Below are 19,231 nucleotides of genomic sequence, written 5' to 3'. Positions count from 1 at the left end.
ACATGGGAGGGAAGTTGGCATGGTATAGGCTGATTTCATCAGATCTCGGAAAGCTAAGTAGAGTTGGTACTTGGAAAGGAGACCACAAAAGACAACTCTGCAGAAGAAGGCAAAGGCAACCCTTGAAAGCCCCTTGCTGGGGTCAGCGTGAATTAGCTGCAACCTAACAGTACTTTACACATACACACACTCTGCTGGAAATTTGGGAATGGAGCCTGAGGACAGGTTTCTCAGCAGGGTACAATGCCAAGAGTCCACCCTCCAAAGCATCTATTTCTCCAGGCTGGAGAAGAGCTATAATTCCTGGGGATCCCCAGGTCCCACCAGGGCACTGGCATCCCTACTCTAGTTACTGATCCCTATCACTCTCTAATCACTGATTTTACTGATAAACCAAGTAATACCTATTATTGGTATTATTTCCCCTTCCCATGTGGACTCTTATCTGGGAGAACCGGATTTGAGTCTCCACTCCTCCACTTGCACCTGCTGGAATGGCCTTGGGTTAGCCATAGCTCTTGAAAGGGCACCTGCTATAAGAGCTCATTCAGCCCCACCTTCCTCATAGGGCGTGGGGAGAAGGTAAAGGAGATTGTGATGGCTCTGAGACTGAAGCTGCAAGCACACACACTAAATAATGCACTTCCCAATTGGATTTTGCCTGTTCACACAGTAAAATCTAGTTGGAAAGTGCATTAAAAATGGATTGAAAGCACATTATTTAGTGTGTGTAATCTCAGCCTGAAATTTAGAGTATTGGCCGGGATATAAATCCAGTATCTTCTTCATCTTCTTCTACTTAGAACCAGTTAATACCACCGCAAAAATAAGAAGTAATACCTATTATTGGAGAGCTGCTATAAGAGCTCTCTCAGCACCACCTTTCTCACAGGGTGTCTGTTTGGGCGGGGTGGTGGTGGTGGTAAAGGAGATTGTGACTGCTCTGAGACTCTGAGGCTGCAAGCACACACACTAAATAATGCAGTTCCCAATTGGATTTTGCCTGTTCACACAGTAAAATCTAGTTGGAAAGTTCAGTTAATACCACCGCAAAAATAAGAATACCTATTATTGGTATTACTTCTTATTTTCGCGGTGGTATTAACTACTGGCATGGGAAGGGGAGGTCTTGCCCAAGTCCTGAGGGTGAACCTGGTGGAAACCAGTGCCACTTTATATATGAGTATCTGTACCTTTTAAAAAAAACATTACTTTTTGGTATTTATCAGATTGATCCTAATTTTAAGAAAGGATACCCCGTGGCTCGTGCTTTCGGATACTGGAGGCATTGACCGTCTGTGACGCTTATACTTCTGTTCTACTCAGAAGTAAGAGCCTCGAAGTCCTCCAGCACTTACTCTGCGCGCGCATGCCAAGAGAATTGCAAGCTTTTGATTGACAGGCTGTCTGACGCGCAACGGGAAGGAAGATATATTCACCCTATACCCTCCCCGTTTCCAGCAACGATTGGTTTAGCGGCACGCCTGACAGAGCCTATAAAAAGTGGCTCTGAAAAACTGGGCGGAGTTAATCTTTATTTCCACCCAGCTAGCAATACGTTGCGCTGGGCGGGTTGCTCTATGCCGGTGGGTGGGTAAGAAAAAGAGGGGGGGGGGTCATGAAGGCGGGAAATGCGGTTGCCTGGAAGGGGCGGGGCTGTATTTTTTTCTTTTATTTTACCTCAGTCGTTTCTTTTGCATAGGTTGTTAAATTATTATTTTTCTCTCTATGTTATAGCGCCCCCTGGGGAATATTATCCTACCGATTTTATTTCACAAAATAAGGGAGTTAAATGGAGTGTTCTGTACCTGGGTTATAAAACAGTCCTAGTAACTTATAGCTGTATTATAGGAGGAAGCTTTTTAAAAGCTCTTCCTGTGAGGTGTATGCGGCTTCTCTTGCTGATTGTATGCATACATGCATATACGTACGTTGTGTGTATATGTAACACAAATGTTGCATTATGTGAAAACAGCTCTGCCAGAGCTGCTTTCATGAATCAGCCATAGCTGGGATAATTTCTAGGACCCATTAATTCAATTAGAGAGCTAAAGAATATGCATAAATACCGTCCTCTAAAATCTGTGGGTTTTTAAAGGGTTCAACTTTTGTTAGTTTTGCTAATATTTCCAGTGTGTGAATAAATAATAAAAGGGGCTTAAAATAATTATCACTTAATTGAATATAGTTGAAGAACAGTGTTCAGTTAACATCTAGAATCTGAATACTGAGTTTTGACAAAATCCTTTCCCCTCCCCTTTATATAACAGATAATTGACTTCTCTGCTTCAGCACCAATATATTCCACATGTTTTACTTCATATCTATAGGGTATATGTCTCTCCCTCTGTTTAAAGACAACTTTTAGAAAGCTAGTATCTGATTTCTAGGGTTGTTGTTGCTGCTTGTACTGGAATATTTTGTCCTCTTTGCCCCTCTCCTCTAAAAATAAAAAAACTAGTTTACAGAAGGTAGAATAAGGTTTTAGTCTCAAAACTTGTTATCTAATAATATGCTTCAAATAAATCAAAAGGCTACTGAAGAGGATCTTAATTTTGTCCTCACATTTTTCTGGAGCTCACTTGGTGCTGGAGGGAAAGTGCTTTGTTTGTTTCCAATGAATTTATAAAACTAGGAACAAGGTTCTAGAAATTAATACAGAGGAGTGTTCCTAAGTGTGTGCCAGGAGTGCATTATCATAAGTAGGTCTGCTGAGAATTCTGTTCAAGTTTGTTCAATGGGGCTTACTCTTATGAAACTGTTTTTAGCATTGCCTTTGTAGTTTTTGTTTCCAGCTACGTTGCTTCCTTATGTCAAGTCAGACCATTAACCTGTCTTGCCTAGTGCATTGTCTATTGCAGCTGGCAGCAGCTTTCAAGCAGAAAAGAATTACTTCAGGAAAGTGCAGGGTATTGAACTGGGGAGTTTTTGAACTAGGTGCTTTGTCATCAAACCACAACCTGTCTAGCTACCAAGTGTTCTCCTTTCCTCATTTTATAATATTTCTCCAGATCACAAAAATTTATTGAAATTGGATCTATATGCTTCAGAGCTACAGTCTGGGTATATGAGTTTCATACCTCTGTTCAGATTTTCCACATAGTTATTCTCGTTTAACATTTGCGTAGTATGAGAGAATTTGCAGTCTTGTATGATATACTTTTGCTGAATTTTTACAAGCTTTTCTGACATTTTATGGCTGATACTAATCTTTGCATTTAAACTACTTTTGCAGAAGACCCCTTTAAGCCTCTGCTATTGCCACTAAAAAGAAAATGAGACACAACCAGAGTGCTTGTGTCCCTCCTTTGGTCACCACGGTGGTGAAGCCAGGGAGCACAAAACAGCACCATCAGATTGCTAAGGTTGTTGGAACACACAGTAGTGTACGAGTGGCTGAGAGAGAACTTTCCAGAGCAGCCCTGAAAATTCCACAGCAGCCACAGTTACACCTGCGCAGAGAAGAACAAGATGCCTTCTTCAACCTCTTGGGTGAGAACCCTGAGCAGATGTGCTAGCTTGTGCTAGGGATAGCTAGCTAGCTGAAAGCATGTGATTCACATCTGGTCTGCAAAACAACTTTGTGACCCATTGCAGCCTTCCCAAATAAAATTTTTGTATAGCTTCACATAAGATGAAAGACAGCTTGTTTTTAAAAGTTGAGGTGGATAAGTATAAAGCTGCACATGTATTATATGGCTATAAATGTCTTTCTTCTAGCAGGTTTGTTTATTTACTTCATTTATACCCTGTCTTTCTTCCTAATGGGTACCCAAAATGGTTTACATTCTCCTCCACGTTATCTTCACAGCAAGCTGTGAGGTAGATAAGCTCAGAGTGTGATTGGCCCATGTCCCCCCTAAAAGCTTCTATAGCAGAGAGGGGGATTCAAACCTGGGTCTTCCAGACCTAGTCCAGCACTGAGTATACTGAATCTGTAGGAAAGCATGTCCATTAGCTCAAATGGACTGGAAAACTAAAATCTACTCAACAAATACCCAGAGGTCACACCAAAACTTACTATCAAAAATCACAGGCTTGATAGATGAAGGTAGTAAAGGATGTGTCATCGAATCCCCAGTACTGTGTAAGTGCTGCCAAAAATAAGTAGCCAAACTCAAACAAAACCACTTTGCTTCATTTCTTATCAGAGGATGATTTGGTACAAGAATTCCTGTCAATGGACACATGCTACAGAATTTCAGATAAGGTAGGTTAACCTATGGAATTGTGTGTTCTACCATATAACCCGAGTGTTTTAAATGTTAAAGGATATTATTTTGTAACTTACCTTTGAATATTCATATCCTGCACTAAACTGGTTCTTGAGGCGGCTCACATCAAATAAATACATAAAACGGGTAGAAACTATGAATACAATAAAAACAGCCAGTTTAGAACATACACATTTCCATTAACCTTATACCTGGGGGGCACCGTTTCCTGACTCCCATTTTATGTAATTATGTGTTGCATTGTGCTTCTTCCCATCTGTTTCCTTTCTCCCCTTAACCACTCATGTAATGATTAGTTTGGGACAATTCTTGTTAAACCTAACTTTTTTACACAGTATCTTCTAGCTATGGTGCTGACATACTTCAAACGTGCTGGCCTGCATATAAGAGAATACACGAGGATAAACCTCTTCACAGCTTTGTAAGTCTTATGACTCTTTATTCTCTTCATGATCAATTTGAGCAGCAGGAGAAAACAAACTGAATAGATCTATTAAACTGGGAATTGGATCCAGACTAAATTGGCGATTTCCATTTATTGCCTTTTCCCACTACTAACTCCTTTTATATCATTCCTCGGGGTCTTCTACTCCTACAGGAGCAGCATTTCACGGAGGTCAGTGGACTGAAAGGGCAGGGGAGGAAATTTAATATTGGAATTTAAAGTTGATGCTGAATTTTAGAGGCTATTGGAATACCCTTGGAACATAACAGAAGTGTGCAGACCAGCACCTCCTCCCACCTTCACTGAGTTGGGGGTGGGTTGCAGCTTGCCAGGTTCTTCCCTTGTTGTTTAGCTTGTGATGGATCATGAATACAAGGCACTCAGCATGGCAAAGAAAGCTGTTTGCCCTTAGTTATGGAAAACTATTCTAAGCTGGGAAGTAAATTATTTTTTAAAATTCTATTTGGAATGTGATCTAGTGCAGGCAGCTTCCAGTTTGCATTCACATTTCTGATAATAAGCCTGTTTAGCTGGCACCAGCGTGCCAAATGCTGGATCAGTTTTGGAACTGTGTTTGGATGTGCACTGGTGATATCTTCAACCTGAATTACTTCTGGACTTGCCCCCCTAGTATGTGCAAGCAGCCTTGGTCATAACAGTTCATGCTGGACTGCCCATATAGATATATAAAAACATTGCTGTTTGGTGTACGCAGTCTGTGAAGCGGGTGCAAGAGAGTATCAGCTGCATATGTAGTGTAAAATGCTTCTCTGCAGAACAGAAGCTATTGCTTGACACCACCACCACTTCTTAGACAGCTGTCTCTATAGGCAGCACAACCCTCTTTTCTTTTTCTTCTGCCACCCTTTGTTTGCTGGCATACCAGCATTTTCATAGGTAGATGGTGCATTTCATTTGGCACTTGGGCCATACAGGCTAGTACTTTGTAGGGGAAGTCTTCAGAAATCTATCCACCCATGCCTCCTTTTCCTGATGACAGGTACTTAGCTAATGATATGGAAGAAGATGAAGAAGACTACAAATATGAAATTTTCCCTTGGGCGCTTGGTGATAACTGGAGGCAACAGTTTCCGCAGTTCTTGAAAACGCGGGATAACTTTTGGGCTAGAATGAAGTACAGAGCATTTGTTAGTCGGAGATGCTGTGATGAGGTTAGCTGCAACTTTGTCTTTGCATGTTTCTGGCATTGGTGTGTTATGGTTATGTGTATATTCCTTAAATAAGATGTAAAGTATCCCTCTGGTCGTGGGATGTCCCATCTTCCGGGAGGTCTACAAGGATTAGAGGACTTTTATGATAGTAAGAGTTGGAAGAAACAAAGCATGAAATTCCTTTTAAGCAAAAGGTTTCCAAATTTAGAATCTTAAAGTTATCCTTTAACTATCAACCTAGATAATGTTGAAAGAGCCCACTCATTGGGCCTGGTCCCGGGAACGACCCATCCACCACAGTGGGGCACTGAGGAGTTACCTAAAGAATGAAAAGGACTTGTTCCCTAGAGGGCCTGGCGTAACACCCCCCAGCTGCCACCTCTGTGCATTTGATTTGATAGAAGATGATGCTGAGGGATCTTCTCCTGCCAGCAACGCTCCTGCCACTGACTTGTTACCTTTCACGGAGTGGAACCAGGATTTGAACAACCTTCCTCTGTTGATGCTGGATCCAAAGACTAACTACAGCATGCAGAGTAAGTAGTAACCAGTGTCACCTTTTGGTTCTCTGAAGTATGCTTGACAAATGGCATGAGTTCCTCTTAACTTTAAAGATTGCCTCTGTCAAAGCTTTCCACTTTGCACAGGGGGTGAAGAATTCCTTGAACTGAAATAATATCGTTGGTGGCAAGTTCATAGATTGGGGCCCCCAGCCTTTTTCAGCCTGCTGGCTCATTTGGAATTTTGAAAGGGGTTGGTGAGTACCAGACCAAAATGGCTGCCATGGGAGGTGGGACTGAATGGAATTCATCCTTCCACATGCCTCCTGAAAAGGAAGGCCTGAAGTGGAAATGGAACCACACACTATGAGAAGGGATGCCTTAAAGGGAATGGAACCACAGGGGAAGCTCAAGCACTTATCAGTCCTTCTGATTCTCCAGTGGAAACCTCTTTCATTTGAATGAGGGCAGCCAGTAACAAGCATCACCTTACAATGGCTCTAACCACTTCCTGAGAAGCTTGGTAGGTGCCAACCATGGTGCCCATTGGCATCATGTTGGTGAGCCTTGCCATATATAAGTTTATGTAGTGACTGTCCCTGATCACAGGAAAACAGTGGGACTTTCTCTGTTTATTAACATGTAGGCTTAATAAAACCTTTTTGCGTAAGTAGTACATGAATCAGATCTTGATGAAAGGGCACTTGAGAATGATTACTACAGAAGATAGATGGGAGCAGCTGCATGTATAGAACAACTCTGAGGTAGCTTTTCTCAGTTATCAAAGTGGAATGATGTCTCTCTGATATCATTATTGCTTTGGAGTAGCTTTGTCCCAGTTAAAAATGGCAAAGTTTCCCTTCAGAATAAATTCATGAAAGCATCTAAGTGTTAACAATACCTTTATGTGTCTCCAAGACAATTTGAACTTGCCCTGGACCAGTAATCTGGGGGAAACCAAAATTTGGTTTGTTAATTTTGACCACTTAATAGCTTATAAGTAAATATAAGCCTCCTTATAAGGGTTTTCTGTTCATGTTGTTTGTTCTGGGTATTATACTGTTGGGAAGCAGGTTTTCTCCTGCTTCCCTAAAGTATTGTGGAGCATTCATGAAGCTTCTAGGACTCCGATTTTCCTCATATCTGCTTTGCTGAAAAATTTTGAGAAAGATCATAGTAAAACTTGTATAGCTAGCATCTGTGTAGGTGCGAAAATTTGGATTTTTCTGCCCACATGGCAGGAATTTTCCCTGTCCTTGTGGTGGCCGTTTCCTGCCCTGCCACTGGATGTGTGCAGCATTTAATTCCCAACTTAATATGGTTATATCGGTATTATAACAATCTGTGTATCAGGTTCTCTGATTCTCGGTTTTCATTTTTATAAGTGTCTAGCCCAGTGGTTCCCAAAGTTGGCAGTACTGCCCTGGGGGGGAGGGGGATTACCTGGGGGTGCTAAGAGGTAAGGGGTTGGCCAGGGGTGCTGAAGTTGAGCCCCTTTGACTACTTTTTTCACTTATTTACAATTGACAAGACTATGGCATCATACTTGCAAATGGCTTTACAAGTTTCTGCCTCTGCATATTGCTAAAATCTGGTGGAAACTATTGGAATTTTTAGTAAATACACCACCAATGCTCTAGTCAGACCAATATACCATGTTTTGAGGAACTGTCATCACATGTACATTTTTGTCTCTTTTTCATTTTTCAAGTTTTTGCTGTTAAGTCCTGAGAGACGATACCTCTCAGCAACGATTCAGTGCAAAGACAAATAGATGAAATGACTGAAATGTGGAAGACATACTATGCAGCATACTGAGGACAACAGAATTTCTATTACAGCTGGATGAGCCAGATTTGCCAGGCAATGAATCTTTGTTTCTTGCTTATGTGTGCCTCTAAAAGATGAAAGCTTGGCTCAAGAGTTGCTGTTTTTATTTATGTTATTTATAGTCTGCCTTTCTCACTAGGACTCAAGGCAGAGTCCACAGAGTGAGTCAATACAATCAACAGGATTGGACAGTCAGTAAACAATGAAATAGGATTTGGGTTGTAGAGCCAGTCAGAAATCTGAAAAACAGAACAGAAGCAAAGCATAATAGAATCATAAAGTCAGAAGGCACCATATGGACCGTCTAGTCCAACCCCTTGCTCAGTGCAGGATCAGCCTAGGGCATCCCTGGCAAGGAAGTGTTCATCCAGCCACTGCTTGAATACAGCTAGTGAGAGGGAGCTCACCACCTCCCTAGGCAGCTAATTCCACTGCTGAACTACTCTTATTGTGAAAAAAATTAAGTGTTAACAGAACACATTAAATGATGCAAAACTGCATAGTAGGATCCAGCTTGCAGCAATGTATACACAGTACTACAGGCTTCAGTCCCTAATAATTTGCACAAGTAACTTTGAATCATTTTGTACAGTGCTACCCTATTGCCTGTACAGGAAAGTCCTTCTGAATAATTCAATTTTGCATAGTTCGTGGAAAGCAAAGAGTGGGAGCCTTCCTGACCTTCTTAGGCAACTCATTGCACAAGGTGGGGGCCACAATAGAGAAGGCACCTATATGGGCAGTTGTTGATTTGGCATCTGCAGGAAGGCCCTACTCAGATGAATGAAGCTGTTGTGCAGGAGCATAAAGGGAGAGACAGTCTTATAAATATGAGGGTCAAAGGCCGTGAAGGACTTTGTTGTGATAGCCAATATTTTGAATTGAGTCCAGGAACTGATAGACAACGGAATAACTCAGAATGGAAGTAATATACATGCTCCCTCTCACTCTGGATAGTAGCCAAAGTTGCAGCATTCTGCACTGGCTGGAGATTATAAATTGAGTAGTCTAGTCCCAGTTTTCCTGTGGTGTGGATCCAGGTGGTCTGATCAATTGTATCAAGGTAAAGGCCATTTTTCAAGCTAGTCTGAGTTGGAAAGAAGTCTTTTTTGCAACTGCATTAACTTACTCTCCCAGCAATAATGTTGGATCTAGTATACCTCTGAGGCTCTTCACCAAGTCAGCAAGAGTGAACTTAACCCCATCGAAAGTGAGGAGTATAATGTCCTTCAAGACATCTGATACCTTCCCAACCAGGATTACTTCTGTCTTTCCAGGGTTTAATTTCCATTTGTTCACTCTTAACCATTTAACCACAATAGGCAGACAGCAATTTAAGACCTCTGCTGCCATCACTAGGAGATTTAGATAAGGGTGTATATTGTTGTGTATCATCTCTGCACATTGATGACTGCCAACTCCAAAAGAGGAAATGATTTGACCTAATGACTTTAGATCAAGATTGAAGAACATGGGAAACAGGATTGTGCCTTGTGAGAATCCACAATATAGGTCCCACACTTGATAACTAGTCTCCATTGGCAATTCTTTGGGTCCATTCCATGAGGAATGATTTGAACCAGTCCAATTCACAATCCTGGATGCCTTCTTATTCCAGGTGCCTCAACAAGATGGCATAGTCTACTGTGTCAAAAGCAGCAGATAAATCCAGTAGGAACAATAAGAAAGCCTGACCCTTGTCTACATTTAGATGGAAGTCATTAGTTAAAATCAGCAGAGCCATCTTCATCCCATAGCCCAGTCTGAAACCACACTGAAATGGCTCTAGAAGAGATGAGTTATCTGAGAAGATCTGGAGTTGGTCTGCTACTGCTCCGTCTATGATTTTGCCTGGGATGGGCAGATCAAAGACAGGACAAGAATTGGCTACATCATTTCTCTGTAGGGATGGGTTTTTACTAGTGGATGGATAATCTCGTTGATTGAGGGAGAGTGCCCTGCATTAGTGATCAATTTATAGTAGACATTAAGGATTTTAGAGGCCAGGATGTGTAAGAATCCAGGGCACAAGTAATGGCCTTAACAGAACTGAGGAGTTTGTCAGTATCCATCATGGAAATGGGATTAAAAAGTGGTCCATGAGTAGAGCAGGCAGTTCTTCTGGTGGGCCTATATTAAAGTCAGCATCTAAATCAGAGCATATTCTTGATATTTTATCAGCAAAAAACTTTACAAAAGTATAATAACTAAGGCTCAGTTTTAGGAGTCAGTAGGTGCCATGTTACATTAAATAACTGCATCAGCTGGTTCATGGTCATCCCAATCATAGCAGAGAAATCACATTTCTTAGTCACTTTATTTATTTTATTCCACCTATATCCTGCCCTCCCCACCGAGGCGGACTTTCAGTGCCACTTCATAGATCTAGCAGTGAGGTCTATGACAAGATCTGTATGACCTAGTATGAGTTCTTTGCCAGTGATGTAGATGTATCCCAGCCCTTTTCAGATCAACCAGCTCTGTGGTAAACCAAGAGGCTAGGTTTCATCCCAAGGGTAGGAGAGGTCATCAAAGGACAACCATGGAGCTTCAAGGAGCTTCACATTCCATGCTTCTGCTACAACCTCAACTGTCCTAAAATCCTCTACAGTTTTCTAGAATGCAGTAGGATTCATGAGGCTCCATAGGTGGACCATTTTAACCCTCTTCTGCAGAGTATTGCCCCACTGATGTTGGTTTTGAGTAGGCAGTGTTCATGATTCAGGACAGATTTCCAGCCCTGATATCAAACCTGCCCTCAAAGGTTCAATGCAAAAGATTAGATTCAAGGTATGACTCCTTTCAAGTGTTGGGCTAGTCAATTGTTTGGGAGTGACCCAGGAAGAAAAAGAAGTTATAAAATCCTTGGCCAGCCACAATGAGGTATCCTCAGCATGAATGTTGAAATCTCCCATAACGATTACTCTTGTTGCTTCCAACACTAAGAGGAGACATTTAAAGAGTCAATATTTTGTGGCATTGAGCAATTCTTCAAAGACAAGAAAATTTCACTTACTAACATACTTCCTTGTGCAAACTGGTGGAGTACTATCAATGACCGATTGCCACCATGGCTGTGTTGTTTTACTTGGAAAAAAGTAATAACAAATGTTTTTACCACTCACTGTATCATTCATTGCCAACGCCTAGTTGTAAAAAACCTCAGTAATCACATGCATGTCATAACACTATTGTCATAACTGCCGTGAATAAAATTAAAGCCCATGCTGTCAATGACTGAGTATCTTGAGAGCAGATTAATGAAGATTTTGAATATTTGCTGCTTGATCCTGAAGTTCATTGGCTATTAGCAGGCAACTATGTGAAATGCTTCTATGACCTTTGAGACACTGCTGTGGAGTTTTTTAAAATGATATCAATGTTTTGCTCAGTGATGAACTCAAGAAGATCAGCATGATACCACTTATTAGAACTATTTACAAAGTTTAACGAAATGAATTTGCAGTTGCAAGGAATGAAATCAGTCTTAAGGCCAAATCTGTCATCTTTACATTTATTTCAAAGTTAACTCTATTCAAATACAATACAGGCTGTCGTGAGCTGTACCAATTTCTAAGCCTGTGTGAGCTAGAAGAGAAAGGTGGTATACAAGATGATGATCTGCAAGTTTTTTGTGACCATGTTGCATGATGATACCTATGAGCAATCTGAGGATCGTCTTGATGGAAATTCCAGATGGAGTGAAAAATTCATTTCAGACACTGAGGAGGGTGGGAGTAGTGGAGGAAGAAATAAGTGAGCTACAAACTGACATTGACCTGAAACCAGGATTTAAGAAATCATCTCAAGAGTTCTGGTTACAGGAGAAAATTTCTGCTATACAGCACGGTGGACAGTGGTTAAGAAGCCACTTGTATTTCCAACATTGTAGTTGGTGAAATGTGGTTTTAGTGTGGTCATTCAACTTCTCTCCAAGCAATGAAATTGATTCCAGATTACTGAACATAGCAATTTAAGACTCCATTGGAAAACTGGTATCACTTCATCAAGCCCATCCATGGTATTAAGAATTTACTGAATAGTGAATATGGTATCTAAGATTCTTGCTAAACGACTATCAGACTTTGAAAAGATGGTGTCACCGGGTCAAGTCCATTTTGTTGAACAAATATAACTCATGTTTTAGATTTTTTAATAAATGTACAATTGTTACCATTTTTAATTTTATCATTTTCCATAGTGGGCCTTGCAAAACAGCTATTCTGAATAATTCTTTTTGTTGTGTTGGGTAAGGGGCACTGAGGATGGGTTTATGAAACCAATGAGGCAGTGGCCTGAAAAGTTTGGGAACTACTGGTCTCTTTGGTTGCAGACCTGGAAGGAGAAAGACTTTGTGAAAGCTCAATGATAATGTCAACCCAGTGTGCAACCACAATGAAAAAGGCAAACTCCATGCTGAAATTCATAAGGAAAGGGGTTGAAAATAAAATGGCCAATATTGTAAATAAGCTGTGAAGTAGCCTCATTTGAATTACTGTGTGCAGTTCTTTTTTGCTGCATCTCAAAAAAGGACACTGCAGGACTGGAAAAGGTACAAATGAAGGCCACATCTAAGATTAGGGGGTTGGAGCAGCTTTTCTATGAGGAAAGCCTGGAGAGTCAATGAATTCTCAGCTCAGAAAAAAAAATGGGAGACAGGAAAAAGGTATATGAAATTATGCATTGGGTTTAGAAAGCAGATAGAGGTAACTTATTCTGTTTCTTTATACCAAAACTTGGGACACCCAATGAAATTGAGAGATTATTTCAGGGCAGACGGAAGGAAATACCTCTTTACTTAATGAGTAATTAAATTGTGGAATTCACAGCTAGAGGCGTCTTCACCCTTTAAAATGTTAACCTCCTTACTTTTAGAATATTACTTATGACTTACCTTATCCTAGGTCTCAGTAGTTTTTTGTATAATTCTGTCCCCAAGGGGTTCACACGGTATTGAATTCAATAGTGTTAAGATTGCTTGAGTATATTCAGCCAAATGCTTTAGTTGAACTCACAAGGGTGTAATTTCATATTTAATCTTTTGATTGACAGCGCTTCAGGAGCCTGCTATCGCTGTGGAGGGAGATGGAATAGTCATGGATTGGCGATCAGAGGGGTAGTTTGGATGTCTGAAACAGACATACCGGGAATTCATTTGATGTTCTCATTCTGTCTACCCAGTGATTTATTTTTTTCCAAGCACTTTATGCATCTCTGAAAAGGAAGATAAATGGCAATGCCTGTATTTATATTTAAAAAAAGAAAAGAAAAGCTGTTCACTGTGATTTATACAATGTCAATGTACTTGCTGGACATAATAAAGAAGTCCAGAAGAACATGTCTTGGACTTATTATTGGAACATTTCATAATATTTTTACTGGTTCATCAACTGTTGCCTACTAGAAAGATTTTTTCTGACTGAAGATTTTGAAGGCATATCCCCCTCCACAGGGAACTTAATGACTAGAGACTGCACTGAATTTGGTACCCTTGATTTTAAAAGGGAGATTTCAATGGCAAGACAAAAAATACCATGTGCCAGCTGGCATAAGCACTTACTTCTTTTCATCTTTGAGCAGTTCTGTCTTTTTAATACAAAAGAATACAAAAACAGCAGTTCATTCTACTTAAGTGGTAGGAAGGTCTATGATTGTCTCTTTACGAGGTCTGTGTCCTTGTAAGAAGAGACTACTAGAGACTTATGGTATCTTCAATATGTTTATAAATAGACAAGCAGAGCAAACACTGCTGAACTGCACAGGAATACTGGCAGTCCTGTATTAGAACCCTAAGCAATGCTTGCATGTAGTTTTGGATAACACCTTCTAGAACATGTTCTAGGTCCAGATTCAAAACTGCAGTACTTTCTCAGCCTCCCCCACTAAGAGAAGCCTGCAGCATTCAAGGTGCTGGAGAAAGAACCATTAAGCTATTTTGTTCATATCGGATTATATAAAACTGTGGGGGCCTACTCTCAAGGAGAGTTGGTTAAGTAATTTCCCAGTTCTAGCTTTCCTGCTGTTGCACAGCAAGGACTTTTCTCCCATCACTATACGATACAGTGGTGAGAGTTGCATTATCTACTTTGCAGCTTTGTTCCCTTATTTTAAATGAATTCTTTAAAGTATTTGTATTTTGCTTTTCCTTCTAAATGAGCTGAAGGAAGCATGGGCTATCTTGAAGTTTCTGACTCCAAGACATGTTCAGCTTGCTTCTGCTCTGTATGGCTTGGAAGTACTATGCTGTTCGCAATCCCTCCAGGCCTATCTTTCCTTAGTCTGCCATATGGTTAAAAAAGAATGATGCTTGGAACCTTGTGGTTTAAAGAGACATTTAGGATGTAAAGTTTGAGGTAGTAGTTGGAAAGAAAACAATTCCTGCCTAGATGGCTGCAGTTATTGATATTAACTCCACATTATTTACAAATAACTGATATCAGATGTGGTCTAAGCACTTGCTTTAAAAAGCAGCTGGTTATATAGTGTGACAGCTCCTTAAGTAAGTAGATGCTCCAGAAATTGCCTGTAGGAAAATGGTTTCCATCTTCTTCCAATCATTCTATTAGTGTGCTATGCAACTGGACTGCTGTGTGTAGCGTTATCTGTAAAGTGTTTGAAAGGTCCATAACCTGCAGGCAAGACCCCAGCATCCTGTTCCATATATCATGTTATATTCCAAGGGTGGCCAATGGTAGCTCCAGATGTTTTTTGCCTACAACGTCCATCAACCCCAGCCATTGGCCATGCTGGCTGGGGCTCATGGGAGTTGTAGGCAAAAAAAACATCTGGAGAGCTACTGTTAGCCACCCGTGTTATATTCTAATCAAATGGGGCCTAATTTGCAGATCAGGGCCACTGACTGTAAACAGATACATCTGCAAACTTGGGGTGTAGAAAAATCTTTGAATGTTAAAAAAAAATGCATTGGAGGGGGTTTAATCCCCTTAAAACAAAAGCATTTTCTACACAAGCACGGACAATGCTCATAAAAACTTAAGAGAAGCCATGTTAGATCAGACCAATGGCCCATCTAGTCCAACACTCTATGTCACACAGTGGCCAAAAAAACCCAACAACCGAGGTGCCATCAGTGGGGCCAGGACACTACAAGCTCTTCCACTGTTGCCCCCCCACAAGCACTAAGAATACAGAGCATCACTGTCCCATACAGAGTTCCATCTATACCCTGTGGCTAATAGCCACTGATGGACTTCTGCTCCATATGTTTAGCCAACCCCCCTCTAGGAGCTGTCCATGTTTGTAGCTGTCACCACCTCCTATGGCAGTGAATTCCAAGTGTTAATCAACTTTTAGGTGAAGAAGTACTTCCTTTTATCTGTTCTAACCTGACCACTCAGCAATTTCATTGAGTGTCCACAAGTTCTTGTATTGTGAGAAAGGGACAGAAGTACTTCTTTCTCTACCTTCTCCATCCCGTGCATAATCTTGTAAACCTCTATCATGTCATCCCTCAGTCAATGTTTCTGCAAGCTAAAGAGCCTCAAACATTTTAATCTTTCTTCATAGGGAAGAATGACAGGCCCAAGGTCACCCAGCAACTTTTCATGGCAGATTTGGGATCAGAGCCTGGATCTCCTGGATCCTAGTCTGACACTTTAACCACTACACCACACTGATTCTTAGCTTTCCCTCCTTTGCTTCCCATAGCAGCCTCCCTGGGAAAAGCTCCTACTTCCTCTTCCTCTGTTGAGGGGGGAGTGTAACCAGGCTTAGTGACAGGGGTGGTGATGGGGGGAAGCTGAAATGCACCCATCAGGAGCTGCTCTGGGCTTCTCTCTGGGAGTGGCAATGGAGGGGGGGGGTGAGGAAAACCTCAAAGGGCCCATCAGGAGTAGTGCAGTAGGGAATGGCAGGAAGCCACAGAGATCCTGGGGTGGTGGTGGTTAGGAGGTGCAGAAGGCAAAGGAAGGAAGAGAAGGGTGTGAAGAGTGAAAAGGGATTCTCCAGTAAGCATTGTGGATCCCCACTTGTTAATATATCTAATTCTCAATATATATCTAATTCTCAATATATCTAATTCTCAATATATATCTAATTCTCAATAATATATCTAATTCTCAATAATAAGCATCTTTGGATACATTCACTTTCAGAAGCCTGAACCTACAATTTTTTGCATGCAAACAGGTTTTCTGCTGCTAAACCACGACTGTACCCAGTTTTGTGCCTGTGTGCACAATGATCTATAGACAAGGTAGTTATTCTCATTAGAAAGTATGAAACAATACATCTGAGCCCAAAAAATGACATGCAGAAGCAAATGATCAAGCATGCAAATAGGAGTGGTGATCAAGGTAGGAGATGCTGCAAGTAGTGTATGATGCTTGCCCCCCCCAGGAGTACTATGCCACACAGTCAGATAATCCATTAATAATGGATGTTCTTTCTGTGTATCTCTGAGTTCTCTCAATAAATTTTTGAAAAGTTAAAAAAAAATGGATGTTCTCTCTCCCTCTCTTGTATTTTGTGTGTGTGCATGCATCTGTAAAGAAACAAATTATTTGGAAACTTACATGTAACCACATGAGCAAGATTACATTTGGCATCTCACCCTGCTACTCTCCTCCTGCTTAGTAAACTATTTGTTGCTTAAACTATCAGCTTTAGTTTGAAGCTTACTTCCGGTCTGTTTTGCTACTGTGGTTGTAGCAAGAGGCAAAAATGTCCCTCTCATTAGTATCCTGTGCTTAATATAACCCACCCCACACTGTTGTTCAACTTAACACCGCCTTTCCTTTTTGGAAGACCTTTTTTTATGACTCAAGAGTCCTGTAACTTGAACTCAAGAGGGGTACCCTTTTCCCACAATGCCTTCTTTACAACAGCCTTGCTGGATCAAATAATCTAACCTACTCTAATGTTGCCAGCAACAAGATGTCTGTAGGAAGTCCATAAGCAGACTCCCATTAATAATTTTATAAATATCTATCCTGTCCCTCCTTAGTTGTCTCTTTTCTAAATTGAAAAGGCCCATATTCTTCAGGCTTTCATCATTGGGAAGGTGCTCCATGCCCCTAGAGAACTGCACACAGTTTTTCAAATGAGGCTGCACCTTAAACCTATACAGGGACATTACAATACTGGCCATTTTAGTCTCAAATCCTTTCCTAATAATCACTAACACGGAGTTTGCCTTTTTTACTGCTGCAGCACACCGGGTTGACACTTGTCCTCTACAACTCCAAGATCTTTTTATCTCTCAGTCTCAGCAAGTTCAGAGCCTATTAGCCTATACATGAAGGTGGGATTTTTTTTTTTGTTCAATGTGCATCACCTTACACTCACCAACACTAGAAAATATAAGAATCCAGTAGCACTTTAAAGACTAACAAAGTTTGTGGTAGGGTATGAGCTGAAGAAGCGAGCAATGACTCACGAAAGCTCATACTCTACCACAAATTTTGTTAGTCTTTAAGGTGTTACTGAACTTTTACTCTTTTCTACTGCTACAGACAGACTAACAAGGCTACCCATCTTGATTTACCAACCCTGAACTTCATTTGCCACATTGTTGCACACTAATCCAAGTCTGAGGGGTCTGGTGACCAAGTTCTATGAAGAAAGGCTGAAGGAGCTGGGTATGTTTAGCCTGGATAGGAGGCGGCTGAGAGGTGAAGTACTTGAAGGACTCATATAGAAGATGGTGCAGAATTGTTTTCTGTTGCCCCAGAAGGTAGGACTAGAACCAATGGGTTGAAATTAAATCAGAAGAGTTTCTGGTTTAACATTAGGAAGAAATTCCTTACAAGTTAGAGTGGTTCCTCAGTGGAATAGGCTTCCTCAAAAGGTGGTGGGCTCTCCTTCCTTGGAGGTTTTTAAATAGAGGCTAGATGGCCATCTGACTGCGATGCTGATCTTGTGAATTTAGGGGGAGATATTTGTGAATTTCCTGCAATGTGCAGGGGGTTGGACTAGATGACCCTGGGGAATCCCTTCCAACTCTATGATTCTAAGTTTGTGGAGGTCCTCTTGGAGGTCTCCAGTCAACCGTGGTTTTCACCATCCTGAATAATTGTGCGTCATCTGTAAACTTGGCCACTACAATGCTCAGTCTTCATTCCAAGTCACTGATGAATACATTAAATAGTACAGGCCTCAATACCTATCCTTGGGGGGTCCCTACTGCTTACTTCCCTCCTGTCAGTTGATTCCTACTATTTGCTTCCCCTCATTTAGCCATAAAAGAGCCTGTCCACTTTTCCCATGACTGCTAGGTTTACTCCAGGGTGTTGATAAGACTGCACACTGATCCCCTACTGTATCCCCTCAGAACAGAGGTGAAATGTTAGGACAAAGCCCACTACATTACCTCTAGGCCTGTAGCTACCAGGGGCCCATGGGGCCTGGCACCCTGACAGTTTGGGGGCCCTCAACCCCCCATCCCAGGGTTGCCGCCTCCTGCACAATTTAAATTTAAATTGCGCAGGAGGGGTGCCCAGGAGCAGCCACTGCCTCTCCTATGCCATTTAAAGGGCCCACAAATCATGGGCTCTCAATCACACGGAAGGGTGGCAGGAGAACTCATCTAAATGATTTAAAGGGCCCCCTCACTCCATGGTGCCCCACGGCCCCATCCCCCCACAGTCCCTATCTATGGGTCTGATTACCTCCCTAAACATACATAGGGGTGGGACTGCAAAAACACTAATTATGTGGTAAATAATTTACACACTATATTAAAACGGTATTCAGCGACGTCGGATAAAGATTTGAGAAGCTGCTGAGTTTTTTCACGGCACTGTCATTGTCTGATGTTTCTTCGGCGGCACAGACGGCAGGGAAAGTCGCAGCCGGCCCACCCCCTGCTGAGCGCCCTTTGGTATTCTGCCCCAGACGGGGACTGTTGCAATGCGGCGGGACTGCAGGAAGGGAAGAAGAGAGCGTGGGGGACGCCCTCGGGTAGTCGAAGCCGGGTCAGTCACGCTTCCAAGGCAGATTTCCACGGCTGTCTTTCGCTGCGGGCTCCAGGAAACCCACAAGGTGCTCCTACCTCTACCGCTTCTTTGCCAGGAAGCCACCCTCTCTTCG

At 41.7% G+C, this 19,231-nt stretch overlaps 1 protein-coding gene across 4 annotated transcripts; it reads left to right on the top strand.

Annotated features, from left to right (window-relative positions):
* Nucleotides 1-1,280: 1,280 nt before the first annotated feature.
* SPDYC (speedy/RINGO cell cycle regulator family member C) lies at nucleotides 1,281-13,520 on the top strand. Of its 4 annotated transcripts, none has more exons than XM_060251852.1 (7): nucleotides 1,281-1,586; nucleotides 3,236-3,492; nucleotides 4,152-4,210; nucleotides 4,571-4,656; nucleotides 5,681-5,852; nucleotides 6,094-6,388; nucleotides 13,235-13,520. In XM_060251852.1, exons 2-7 carry the CDS (start codon nucleotides 3,276-3,278, stop codon nucleotides 13,300-13,302), a joined length of 897 nt encoding a protein of 298 aa, XP_060107835.1. In that variant the 5' UTR covers nucleotides 1,281-1,586; nucleotides 3,236-3,275; the 3' UTR covers nucleotides 13,303-13,520. The 4 variants fall into 4 exon arrangements, with proteins under 4 accessions (XP_060107835.1, XP_060107845.1, XP_060107855.1 ...); XM_060251862.1 differs by having other exon boundaries at nucleotides 1,281-1,594; XM_060251872.1 differs by having other exon boundaries at nucleotides 1,519-1,590.
* The last annotated feature ends 5,711 nt before the right edge of the window (nucleotides 13,521-19,231 follow it).

The sequence above is a fragment of the Heteronotia binoei genome, chromosome 1 (assembly GCF_032191835.1).
Source record: "Heteronotia binoei isolate CCM8104 ecotype False Entrance Well chromosome 1, APGP_CSIRO_Hbin_v1, whole genome shotgun sequence".
In the NCBI taxonomy this organism is placed as follows: Eukaryota; Metazoa; Chordata; class Lepidosauria; order Squamata; family Gekkonidae; genus Heteronotia; species Heteronotia binoei.
Note: the sequence above shows the minus strand (reverse complement) of the source record. Positions and strands in the feature narration are given on the sequence as shown.

Bases quoted from the DNA above. Each gene is read 5' to 3' on its own strand.
- SPDYC (XM_060251852.1), top strand. From the start codon at position 3,276: ATGAGACACAACCAGAGTGCTTGTGTCCCTCCTTTGGTCACCACGGTG. The intron at 3,493-4,151 runs GTGAGAACCCTG...ATTTCTTATCAG, and splicing joins TGCCTTCTTCAACCTCTTGG to AGGATGATTTGGTACAAGAA. The intron at 4,657-5,680 runs GTAAGTCTTATG...TCCTGATGACAG, and splicing joins ATAAACCTCTTCACAGCTTT to GTACTTAGCTAATGATATGG.